We start from the raw sequence: 13,783 nt of genomic DNA, 5'->3' as shown, positions 1-13,783 counted from the left end.
CCTTCTACCACCCCAAAAAGACGAGTCCTAGCAGCTACCCTCCTACCGACGATCAAGTACAGCCACAAAGCCTACCGGGGCCAACTAGTAAACATCATGGATAAGAATCAGCGCAAGGCATACAAAATGGTGTTCAGACTACCATCATATCTACGGAGCTCCTTCATAAGGCTGGAATGTGGTCTGGAGGGCCAAACATGGGCAAGCATGGCGTCCTTTGTAAACTACTACTACAAGGTAAAAAAAAAAGCCCCACCTAACACCATGAAAGCTGTTCTCCAGAACACCTTCGCCCAAGAACCCATGGTCATTACAGCTTCAAACAATTGCCACCCTTCAAATCAATCAGACTGTATTAAACAGTTTACAGCGTTCTTGTGCCAATGTTAAAGCAAAGCTGAAAAAACAAACAAAAATATTGTCAACGGCAAGAGATATGGGGAAACCTAGTAAATCAATTTTACTATCAGTGGTGGGGCAATCGTATGCCAATGCTCAGCCAGACTGACCCAGACCCCAACCTTATCTTAGCCGTGCACTTCTGAAAGCATGCCTTAAATCAATAATGTTTGCAAGGCTTATGGGAATGCAATCTAAAAAGGTAAACCCCAGGTGTCAGTCACTCACTAAAACGTCGAACTGCAGACTTTGCGATTACATGTGTGAATCTTTTAATCCTTTATTATGCTGTTGCTCTGCACTCTTGAAACCACAGAAAACACTACTAAAACCACTACTTTTTGCCTACGGCATAAGAATAAAAAATGAAGCCACAACCCTGGTGTTTACTCTCACAGAGCCAATGGAACTGGCTAAATTTCGCAAATATATCAACCTTGTGCAATCATGGATAAAATAAGCCCATAAAGTATCACACTGCCCACAGTAAAATATAGCACTAGAATTGGCTGACCAAAGCTGTGTACGACCAGGCTGGTAAGACATGGGCAACCTGACCGCCTCCATCCTCGGCTTCCACTCTAGCAGCCAGTCAACTAAAATATTCTTAATTACTCTCCTACTGCAGCAAGTTAGATGCCCTAGCAGTGTATTTAGTTCTCTTCTTGAGAAGGGGTACTTCAAGTACTTTATAGCCAGTTAGTAAAATCCCCATGCAGAGGGCCCCTAGCTACCACTCGGGCCCTATTCCATGGTGCAGACCCAAAAGGTGTCTACTACACCAGCACAGTTTCTTGAGTACCAGGCTACCTGAGACAGAACATTATTGCACTGTTTGCACTTCTATTAATAATGTCACATCTGCTTCACCTATCCAAGTCCCAGACTTAATCTCGCACTCATGCATTTTATCTCTTTTTTAACATGTACTCTTTTTTTTTTTATAGAACTGTAGTTTAATGGATCTTGCATACAGTGTTTTACCCAGAAAATGTCTATAAAGTTCAAAATATTGGAAAGATTTTAATTATTCGCACAATAAAGTATATATCCATTGGGAAAAAAAGATTACCGCCCATTTCTGAGGAAGACATTTCTTTCCAATAGAAGTTATTTTTAATTCAGGGGAACAACATGTTCGTAGCAGGAAGGTCACAGGGTGGTTGTGGCAGACCACAAATGTATATGTGTTTGTTTTTTTCCCCGCTAGCATAAACAGAAGGGGTTAAAGTTTAAAAACGCCTTTTTTGGGCTGGGGCAGGAAGAAGCCAAAGTATTTTCCTCAAACACCCATGGATGCTTGAAGCAAGAAGCTGCTACCATGGTGATTTGCCGGTCTATGGTAAACGTGTCATCAAGCCAGAAGCGTAGGTTCTTAACCACCTGAGTAGGGGCAAGAGCAGCTCCCAAGTCAATAGACCAGCAGTGAGGGCACCAGAGTTGAGGTTGATTCCTGATCAATAAAACTTCGGACTTGTTCCCATTTAGCGTTAAAGAGTTGTTATTCATCCAGGTTACCAAACTAGTAAGGCAATAATTAAAAGCAGCTGAACTGCGATTTTTATTAGGGGATAAGGATATAATAATTTATATATCATGAGCTTATGAAAACAGTGCGAGACCACACCCTTCAACTATGTCTGTCATTAGCTGCACGTAGATGTTAAACAAAATTGGGCACAGGGCAGAGCCCTGGGGTACTAGCTAAGGTAACATGTATGAGGTAGAATTGTACGTTTTTATGCAGACTTTGAATGAATGGTCTAGCAGAAATTAGCTTAGCCAGGCCAAAGATAGGCCTTGAATACCCAGATCCTCCAATCTTTGAAGAAGCCCCAGTGAGAGACCGTATCAAAAGCAGCAATACGATCCAAAAGGATGAGAGCTACAGTGCCTCCCCTGTCGAGCTATAGTCTAAGCTGTTCAGTAACACCTACCAGTGTTGTTTCTGTGCTATGTTCAACCCAAAATCCAGATCACGAACAGTATAAAGGCAATAGGTTTCCAGAAAGGATGACAGCTGATGATTAACATGCTTTTTGAGAATTTTTAGCTAAGAATGGTAACAAAGAAAAAGGCAGATCGTCAGCCTCATTTGAGACATCCAGGGAAGGTTTCTTCAGTAGTGGTACAACCATCACATGTTTCCAAGACTTATGAAGTGAACCCTCAGATAAAGAAGAATTGAGAAGATTTATCACTATGGGGAAGAGCAATGGACAAATTTTACTCAAGAATAGCAAGAGGCAAAGAGTCCAACGGTGAGCCCAACTTTGTAGCGTTCAAAAGAGACAAAAACGTAGTGTTCTCAATAGGGAAAAAGGGCCCTAGAAAACATACAGAGGAAGTAATACAGGTTGTGACTGCTTCTCCCTTGAAAGGCATGGATATCGGCCACTTTTTTGCAAAAATAAACGGCTAAATCATCACACTGTTTTTGCAAAAGCGAGGGGCGCAACGAAAGAGTAGTAGTATCCGTTAAAGAATTGGCAATCTGAAAAAGAACCGTAGGACAATTCTGAGCATGGATAATTTTATCAGAATAGTAAGTGGCCTGACCAGAGAGACAGGCTCTGTGATAATCCATCAAAGCCAGCTTACCCTTGATTTTATCCTCAAAAAGGTAGTGTCTGCGTCCAGCCTGCTCCAGGCATTTACAACTTTTTTTTAGCCCAAGTAAATCATTAAACCATGGAGCGGGGGGATGAGATTTATAATTAATGTTTAATTTGAGTGGAGAACATAAATAGGGCAACCCACTTTTCCCCAAGGAACTGGGTATAATCAATAACAAAACACAAATGATCCTTGAGGAATCATTTAAGTATAACTTGCTATTTAAGATCGTCACAAAAGTGAACAAAGTATTCAGCAATCAGGGAACTTCTCATAAATAAATGTTTTGTATGTTTGATTCAATTTTATCACAAAAACTTTATCAAAAGAACAACAAACAATACATTTATCATGTCATGTATGGCAACATATTTACTACTGACTCAATATGTATATGATACACAGTAGTAACAAACACCTTTTGTTTTAAACAAACGTATGGACAGTACATAGAATCAACCATACATTGAAATCAATTATTTGTTTGCATTAATTTCATTATGCATCAGCGAATATCAATGGAAACAAAAAGGTGTCGTGGCGTCGATGTTTCGGTGTCATTAACGGTCTACAAGATCCATGAGACCATCTTCAGGACGGTAACTTTGCACCATGAATTTGCTAAAAAATCAGATATCTCTCGGTGGTTCTTAAACCTTTAACAAAAAGTGTCCTCAAATAGAGTAGCCGTACGTGTGAATCCGCGGCTTTTGCTGTCCAATGAACCTGAATAAATCCGTCCAACACCCGACTAACAGACCGAGTCGGGTGTCGGACCGATTTACATATACGATCATGCGCACTTAACTCTCGCCTGCGATACCGGTTTCTGACATGAACAAGCCCCACGCTGGCGCCACCCCATGCACCTGCTGCGAGATCCAGTAGATGTAGCAGAGATACGCAAGGGTATTGAAGAATACTTTAGTTTCAACGCCCTGCCCGAAATCTCCTTGCACACGCTTTGGGACGGCTTTAAAGCCACTATCTGTGGCACAATTACTACAATAGCGATAGCCCTGGGGTGGGAAGCACAGTTGGTAGAAACTCAACTTACTGCGGAGATCAAGCAGCTGAAGCGCTTGGATAAGGCAGCCCCCACCCGACGCTCCAAGAGACAGCTGGAGTGACCAACTGCGTGCACAGCGCACAGGCAGGGCAGAGCGCGCCCTTCTGTCCCTACGTCAAAGATATTATGAGGGGGTGACAAAACCATGAAACTCTTCACGTGGAAATTGCAACATCAGCACGCTAAGACGCATATCGCCAAAATGCAATTAGGCAACACAAAATGGGTGACAGCAGAAAGGGATAAACTGGAGGCCTTCTGATCCTATTATCAACACCTGTACACTCGCAAGAACCCCTCCCCCATGTGGCTCCACACATACCTTACAGACTGTGACTGGGAACCCCACACCAAGCAGCCCTCCTGGACAACATGATCACTGCAGACTAGCTACGCGACGCCATCCAAGACCTTCCCCTGGGCAAAATGGGTTGCCGGTACTTTTTTTATCGCCTGTTCTTCCCCCAGCTGCAAGACCACCTCCTACATTTATTCAACTCCTTCTCACAAGACACTGAACTCACCCCCACCATGGCAGAGATCTCTCATATCCCCAAAGCAGGGCACGACCCTGCGCAATGCTCGTCATATTGCCTTATAGCCGTTCTGAACACGAATTTTAAGCTTTACACCAAAATTCTGGCGACAGGACTCGATCTGTACCTACCTGGCCTCATTAACACCAATCAAGTGGGGTTCATCCGCCAGCGGCAGGGGGCCGATAACGTACGTTACATTGCCCATTTAATAGAGAAAGTCCGTAGACACGACATACCTGCTTGTCTTTTCCCGCTAGACGCAGAGAAGGCATTTGACAGGGTAGACAGGACTTATCTCCAAGCGGTGCTCCACAAGACAGGTCTTGGGCAGGACTTTATCTCCAAAATCATGGTGTCGTATGTGACCTGACCGCCTCTGTTCGAGTGAACGGGAGGAACATGAGCTTGATCCCTCTGGACCGCGGTACGAGGCAGGGTTGCCCGCTCTTACCCCTGCTTTTTGCCCTGGCAGTAGAGCCACTGGTTATTCGTGTCCAAGTTGTTCGTTCTCCACTTTAACCTTCCGATCACAGAGGCAAAGGCGTTGCAGGGCGTCACCCCTTTCCAATAGTACTCAGATTCCATCAAGTACTTGGGCCTTCACATCACCCTTACTCTCTCAACGTGTCCAGAGCTAATTGGTCCCTCTTTCGCCGCTCGATTCTGGCGGACCTGCAGAGGTGGAAACCCCTTTATATCTCCTGGCTGGGGTGTATAAAAATTATCAAAATGAATATTCTCCCACAAATTCTATTTGTCTTCCAAACCCTGCCCACATCGATCCCTCAGGAAGACATTAAACGCCTCCAGAAAGACTTGCGCACTTTTATATGGAATGGGAAGCCTTCCAGCACAGCCCACTCATTATTGATGTGGCCACGGGATAGAGGGGGCCTGGCGTGCCCAAACTTGTTGAAATATTACGGGGCGGCGCACCTGAGGTATATTTCTGAGTGGGTGGTGCGTGAAAGTGAGAAGCATTGGTTCCACATGGACCGGGCAGTAGCACGCCAGCCCTTGTGAGACCTCACCTGGCTACTCAAACGAACCCGCCCGCCCAGTGCCTATGTGGCTGCCCCAACGAGGACAGTACTAGATATTTGGGATAAAATAGCCCTGAGGAGGGGACTAACTTAATTCCCAACCCCCAATACGCCACTCACACGTAATCCGGCTTTTGCCCCGGGCCAGCCAGCATTCGCTTTTCGCCATTGGGCAGAGGGGGACAGCCGGACCCTCAGAGACATGATTGTGGGGGGCACCATGAAGTCCTTCGAAGACTGTAGGACAGAATTTGCTCTCCCGATTATCGTCCGGCATCAATACCTTCAGCTACGACACTGGGCAGTGCAACCTGGGATGTACACAGCAGCAACACGCCCTCTCACCCCTTTCGAGAGGATCATACCTGCCTTTGATGGCTCCAAAGGGTTGATCTGCAGAACCTATCAAGTACTTCAACCCCAAATCACATGCACAACTACCAGGCTGGATGGCAAGATGCCACCCCTGGGGGGATAACCACTAAGCAATGGGAAACGCTATGGACGGATATTACCAAAACTCATCGCAGTCTCGCAGCACGTGAAAACACGTATAAATTGATGTTCCGATGGTGCCATATCACCTGCCCACCTTGCGGCCCCTTACCACATGGTCCCGAATATATGCTGGCGCTGCGGGCAGGAAGGAGGCATCCTCTGTCATATCTGGTGGTCTGCAAGGTGATCACAACTTTCTGGAAATAGGTCCTGGGACACATCAAGGGCATCTTGGGCTTCCTGCTCCCACCCCTGCCCCACACAATCATCTTAAGCATACGCACCCCCGACATCGCTGCTAAGACACACGCTGACTGGACCCTGGGGAGCCACTTGCTCCTGGACGCGAGGCAACTTATAGCCTGTGCTTGGAAGTAAACATCGCCCCCCTCGGTAGCACAGTGGTTTGCTAGGGTATGGCGCCTGCTGGCGATGGAACGGCAGTCCCACAGCTTAGCTAACACTGATTAAAGTTTCAATGGGTATGGCAGCCACCAATACACTATCTTACACGCATAGTATTCACATGCTTCAACCCCTCAAGCTTCGGGCGCTTCAGCTTTTCGGCCCGAGTGATTCATGGCCGCCTCTGCTGACCTGAGGCCCCCTGCACGCATCAATTGAACTTAGATAGCACCCCCCCTACACGCTGCGCAACCTTGTACCTCGCCACCAAATTGTGGACAGGAAGCTCTCCGACCTGTGGGAAGACCGTTCGTTAAACGTTTTTTAATTTGTTATCGAGCACCACCCTGCCCTAGCGGCATGTCAGGTAAACTAACTATCCGCGGTCCCACACCAATAACACTCTGGGTTGGGGGCCAAGATGAGAAACAGCCCCTGGGGCCTATCGCCTGGATTGCCACAACCCCCACCACTAGATGCATAAGGTGACTCAAGTCATGGTTATTCTCTTTAGTTATGCTAGGACAGGGGAGAACTGGATATTTTTTCATGTGCGGACTATTCACAGGTGATTGCCTTTAATTCTGTATCTAATATAATAACGTGGCTCGCCCAATGTGGTTGTAGGCGTATTGCTGTGTAGCCTTTGTATTGTGATCTTTGTCCTATTCATCATGGATATACAGCTGGCCCCGACCAGGGTTGTAAGCGCCACAATGTATTTCACTCTGCTGTTCGTTATGATAACAATAAAACTTTACAAATAAAATAAAAAATGATGGCAACCCCACCTTCCTCTTATCCGCACGGCCACGTCTCACCATTCAGTACTTGGCTGGTATAGAAAATACGTCAGGAATGGAAGCATTATCAATTAAGAAATTAAAAACTTAACTATGATGTTTGGACAGAAAACGACAATTGAGATTAAAAAAAAGCATAGGTTAATTGTCTAATGCCCTCTGAAAAGCTGTATTAGGAGAACAGCTATCCCTTACTGCGTGCTCAGCTACCCTACCAAAATCACAGCAACACCAGCATATAGGGTGGTTATCAGGAACGATAGAGGACTTACAGACCTCCAATGTTGCAGGACATAGGGCTCGAAGTTGAGTGGCCCAGTATATCACCCGGCCTTAGATGGTAGAGCAAAGGTGAAGCAGCTGTTTAAAGCAATGATAATGGAACGTTGCTTTTCTTTCTTCTGCTCTATTTTTATAGCTTACTATGACAAGCAGAAGGACGTTTATATTTTGCACTCTGTAGATAAAGAAAAGCTAGACTCTTTCTGCATGTTTCTACACATTTCAAGCCACTGCAGCCTTTTTTTTTTTTAAAACAGACTTGTATTGAACTGTTTCTAATATCTGTTTGCAACAAATACCTAAAAGATTTGATGAGTTTATTTTGCGCTAGAGGCTTTATTTTTATTCTTCATGTTTGCAAACATATTGTAGCTTTCATATGCAAGAGCTATGAACCACGGATTTAAGTGGTTTGTAAGAATGGTGATGGTGTGACTATGTATTATAAGGGATAAAGTACCGCCTGGCATACATGATAAGGATATTGCAAGTTACCTCGATGTTCCATAACCTCATAAAGGAACTTGGTCTTTGGGTCGTTACTCTATATTGTTATGGAACTCCTTGGTAACTTGCAATATCCTTATAATGAAAAGCAGGGGGTACTTTATCCCTTATATATCATATATTCACATATTTAAAAAAAATAAAAAGTTGATATTCATACCACAGTTCCCAAATAAGTTACCGTACCTAGTGTTCAGGCTATTGTTTCCCATTTAAACACTGATTAAATATTAGACAGATCTGAATGTCCTCGAAATACATGTGCACACAGCATGGGGCAAGACTTCTATCTACTGCAAAAGAAAAATAGAATCTTATGTTGGATCTCAAATACTACAGCACACAACATATTCTAAAGCAGCAATACACAGCATATCATCTTAGGTTGAGGCCTATAACGAATCGACATGCCTAACTATCAGAACTGCTCATTCATCCTGGAACAGACGCAAAACAGAAGCTTAATCTGAAATATTATAATAGACGATTCTGATCCTGTATCAATTCCCTTGTACATATACTGCTACCTAAGCCAAAGTGCTAGAGCAGACGCACAAAAACTGCCTCTATCTAACACCCTAAACTGCAACACCACATATCTGACTTGAAATCCTAGAGTAGATATGCTAACGTTCAGTGTCAGAGGAAATACCGCTCTGTTGGACATTAAATTCTGGAAAGAGTGCCATGCCGATTTATTGTGGCTCCAAAGATCTTTATCCAACCAATGAAGCATCGTACAGATGTGTTCCCAAGACGTTTATGCAACTAATGAAGGAATATACAGAACCAACATCAAAAAATGTTAAGCCTACCTTCTGCTAACCCTCCTAAGGGATAGAGAGGGATCCAGATTGTATATCTGAGCCAGGTTAGCAACTTCCATTCTGTGTCTATGGAGGACAGCATGTAGAAGGGGTACCTGGTATGAGCAAAGAAAAGTGTGCTCAGAAGCCTTTACAGTGCATGGTAATTACACTTCGCAGTCATACAACATTACAGCCACACTTACCTGAAAATTTCCACTGAACTCCAAGCATAGAATACAAAGAAGACCACTGCCCTGCTCTGCATCTCCTCCAAGGTTCCAAAAATTACAAATAGAATCAGATTTCTCCCACACACCTAAAAGGCAAAGGATAGAAACCTCAAGATGGTTTACTTAGGGATGTTGAAAATACGGAGTACCAACTTAAATTTCCTGGGGTATTAAAGAACATCAAACATTCATCTGAAATGAACATACTAATTTCAACACTTTAATGATAAAAGGCTGAGCCAATCCATAAAAAAAAATCAACCTGTGACTAAGGTAACAATCTCTTCAGCAGGGCCTATGTCCCTTTCTGTTAATTGGCTTCAAGCACAATTTACCTGCATAGCACAAGGGTGGCTGAAATGCCAAATGTAAGATCTCCATCCATGCAATGTTATCTTAAAGAACATTTGCTGTAACCATCCAAAAGGAGAGCCAAAAGTTATCTCCAACCAACAATTTGGACTGCATGGGTTCTCCAAGCCTTAAGGTAACCCAGGCATGAACTATGCTATTCACTGGTGGTTCCTTATCTTTGCAAAACCTATTATACATTAAGATGCACTAGAACATATACTTTCTGTTACTCCATTCCACAGTACCACAGTTCTGGGTGTGGGTTAGGCCAGTGTTTCCTAAACTGTGGGTCACGACCAACTGGTGGTGTGCAAGCTGATTTTTGCTGGGTCGTGAAAGTCCTAGCATTAAGTAAAGATGCCTTTAAATTCTATATTAATATTGTCACATTTTCTGCAGTTCCACGACAGAGGTCAAATGTCAGGTCATGTCTACTGACAAATTGCAGCTACTTTGTTTTAGCATGAGGATTGGTGTTTAGAAACTCCTCTCAATTTGCAGTAACAGAAAGAAAAGTAAAGTGAATTATGTGACAATCTTGCTGGGATACAGAGAGAGAAACGAAATACTGTAGGATGTCATTTTTGTAACAGAACAAAATGTAAATACTTGTAAATGGACTCTACACATTCATTAGTTTGGAATGCAAAAAAAAAAAGTATGTTTTTTGTAATACAAAGATTTCAATAGGATCAAAACAATTCACGCGACAACTTGAATTGGTAAACTTGTTGAACTTGGTGATGCGCAAATGTGCAAATCATATTCACTGAAACCAGATTTCCACACATTATCATTTGTGTGCAATGTAGTTTTATCAGTAAATCTGTTGTAAGGATCAACAGGGCTCACGCAAAGCCTCCATTTTAGTTACACATTTTAAACTTGACATCTTTTTCTAATGGTGCCTTTTTACATGTTGTGCCCTTGCACAATAATATACTTGAAAATGATTCTGCATGCGCTACATTTTCTAGTAGGCATCTTATCAGGTTGCCCGTACACTCTATCCAAGGCTAGGATCATTGAGGGTGATGCCCTTGCATTTGGTTGTCGTATTGGAGACAGCTCTAAGTCTCCAGAAAACAATCCCATCAGTCCTGCCCCTTTGACACGATGAGATTGAAGCACTGCTTTTAATATATAAACCGCCTATGAGCCAAATTCTGCTGGGATTGTCCTGAAACGCTGTGCACTGTGACTGAATTGCAAGCCTGCTGACTATAACCTTCATCCTGCAAAGGAAATCCTGATCTACAACAGATCGGCTTCCTGATACAGCATACACAGTTATGGAAGGGGGCTAGTTTGTGCCAAGAAATCTGGCAGAGGGTACTCCCACTATGCTCTCGCTAGTGTAGGTAGTATTAGATATGAGTATAAATATAATCATATTATCACACAATAATGTTTTAATGGTTGAACTGTTTACCTTTTTCACCATTCTTGTAATTCTGGTTACAATGATTTGTTTCATCCTATTAATAATTGCAGCTCACGCTTTTTATACAAGAACACAATTGTTTCAATAAATGTTTGAAAAGTCAATTTGTATCTTTGTGTCCCCCTTGGTATGACAAAACTGCAAGTCTGTGCAAATTTAGTGCCCAATTCAATGGAAGATTCACTGTCTGTAAATGACAGTGCGCTACCACACAACGCTTGCCTGCCTCAGGTCCATTAAAGCTAGGTGGTCGCGAAAGTTTGTCATGCTAAAAAGTGAGTTGGGGTTCTAAAAAGTTTAGGAAGCACTGGGTTAGACCTTTTCTAAGCAACCCGGATGTCATCACAACAATGGCTGTACTGGTCACTGCTGTTCTGCAATACCTCTGCAATTCCATCCATGGGGATAACAGAAAGATCTATACTTGTTACTTTTGTCCTGCGTTACTGCTACAATTGCTGGTCCGGTGTCAACAATGCACTAAAGATGCACGTCAAATTTGGCTCGCACTATCTCTGCCTTAGGGTCTTTACATAAGCATCTGCGCCCATGACAGGCACTTTCAAAACTAAACCTTTGCACTACCAGCGAAATAGGCCACAGAGTATAACTGGTGTGACCTTATATATCTTCCTCTTTCCACCTGCACTACCCCTGACATTGCCAACCTTGGCGTCTGCACAGCATTCTATATCCTTACGACTGCAACACTGTAGGAAGGTGGATATCTGACTATGGTTACCCCCAACTTTTTGCCTAGTGTCTAGCTGGTTTTTCGACTTAGTTGGCCTGAGATCCTGCCATTCAGGGTCTCAGGCTGTCTGCTCTCTCTTTAAAATGGACTCCATGTACCCTAGGTACATAACCAATTGGTAAGGATCACCTTATTGGACCCTGTACAGTGTACCCTAGGTACCCAGGGCATAGGTGTACCCTAGGCCTCCCAGGGGCTGCAGCATGTATTATGCCACCCCTGGTCTGGCCTTCCAATCAGACACAACTGGCTGATCACTCAGCTGGGGCAAGGTCGTGTAATCACCCCTTGCTTAGATATAGTATGCCTATATCTACCCTTATATATAGACACATGTGTACCTATCAGTCACTCCTATGGCAGGCCTTAACAATCCTGGAGGCAGAGTGCTTGGTAACATGTAAGATGGTGCTCTAGCATGAGCTGAGCCTGTCTGCAGCTTTCGGAACCATGTCCTTATAGCTGTTCTATGATATAGCCTACCATATACTCTTAAAGTGCCTTATAATCTTAAACGGTTATGGTAACTATGGTTTGGCTTTATCAAAACATGTCGTGTAAGGTGTCTAACACTTTGGAATAATACCCCCATACCATTTCTGGTGATGAGGATATTATTCCTCCCTTCTAGAGGGAGAGACATGTTAAAATCCTACTTTGCTGTTTAACTCTAACCAAAGCCTCAGCATCACAAAATGGATGCTGCTGCCACAGACACAAGTCTGACCTCCTGCAGCTGGGAGTGATCCCAGCCAGGGAGGCCTGGACAATAGGTTTCCTGCTTGGGGAGGTGCTAGCACCTCCCCAGACAGCCTTTAGTGTATTGGGGCAGGGTGGGCTGAAAGGAATGAGACATGCCTGGGGCACACAAGGTGTTCCTTGCATAGTCCAGTTCAAACCGGCGCTGGGGCACTCCAGCCCCAGCTCTGGCGCGAAACTGGACAAAGGGAAGTGGGTGTAACCACCCCCTCCCAGGTCCCACCCATAAGGCGTGACCTAGCAGGTATCCCAGCCCCCCAGATTAGTATAAGAGTGGGAGTTGGGCCTCAAGACTTTAGATTATCCTGAACCTGCAAACTTGAACAGAAACTCTGGACCTTCGACATTCGACAAAAGAAGAAGACTGAAGAATCTCCCTTGTAGCCAAGGAGTGGCTACCCTGTGCAAACAGGCACCATCAAGAGACTACCCTTTGCTTTGCCCACGTTCTACGAGGAACCGACTGCAGAGCCCGACCAGAGCCTTGACTTCCAGACTTCTCCGACCCTGATCCACATCGACAGCAAAGCTGAGATCCGTGGAGGCGACGAGCGACGTGGGACCGGCTACCTGGGAAAAGTGGCTAGTAACTTAAAGCGCAGCTACTGAGGCACCCTCGAAGTTGAGCACCGGGGATTGAGAAGCCCCAACCCCAAGCACCATCTGCACCGAAGATCAGCCCCCCACACTCCACGAGTCCTGCGTGGGGCCCTTCTGCATTTTCCTGCTTGCCGTGTCTGTCCGGTTGCTTGCCCGCTGGCTAGTGGCCTTTGTGACGACGCACCCTGAAATCTTCTGCGCTGGTTTGGCTCCTCCAGACTGGCTCCCGCTTCTCTGCAAAGAAGAAGCACCCCAGACCTTCCTGGTCTGCACCAGAAGCAAGTCCACCGTTCTTCGTGGGTTCCGCTTGCCAAGGCTTGGTGAGTCCTAGTCCAACTTCGACGCCGCCGACAGCAAGAGCCTTCGTGGGACAGCTCGCCTCCTGGTCCTGGTCGTCCTCGACGCTTCCTGGTCCTCCTGGCTGCAGCGACAAGCTTCACCTTCACCTGCAATCTTCACGACATCGCCTGGTTCCTTCCTGGTTCCACGTGGTCACTGGCTAGTGACCTTGACTCTGTCCCTTCTGCTTGCAGGTTTCCTCTCTTCTTGATCCCAGCCTTGGGATCCACCGGACACTCTTCACTGACTGCCTGTCAGCATCTTTCTTCAGGCATCCATAGGAGTCGACGACGAAAACGACGCATCTTCACCCCTATGCACCCGCAGCCAGTG

The 13,783-nt window shown here is 44.8% G+C and overlaps 1 protein-coding gene across 2 annotated transcripts in view; it reads right to left on the bottom strand.

The window, feature by feature from the left end:
- The window catches only part of HACD3 (3-hydroxyacyl-CoA dehydratase 3), a 309,056-nt gene that overhangs the window by 45,463 nt on the left and 249,810 nt on the right, over window positions 1-13,783 (bottom strand). For both annotated transcript variants that reach the window (XM_085644589.1, XM_085644590.1), the window contains exons 8-9: window positions 9,174-9,286; window positions 8,977-9,083 (exon numbers count right to left, since the gene is read on the bottom strand). In XM_085644589.1, coding sequence (XP_085500715.1) covers window positions 8,977-9,083; window positions 9,174-9,286 — 220 coding nt within the window. The remainder of the gene's footprint in view (window positions 1-8,976; window positions 9,084-9,173; window positions 9,287-13,783) is intronic.

Source organism: Triturus cristatus, chromosome 3_1, assembly GCF_964204655.1.
Source record: "Triturus cristatus chromosome 3_1, aTriCri1.1, whole genome shotgun sequence".
NCBI classification, from domain to species: domain Eukaryota; kingdom Metazoa; phylum Chordata; class Amphibia; order Caudata; family Salamandridae; genus Triturus; species Triturus cristatus.
This window is presented reverse-complemented; position numbering and strand designations above follow the sequence as displayed.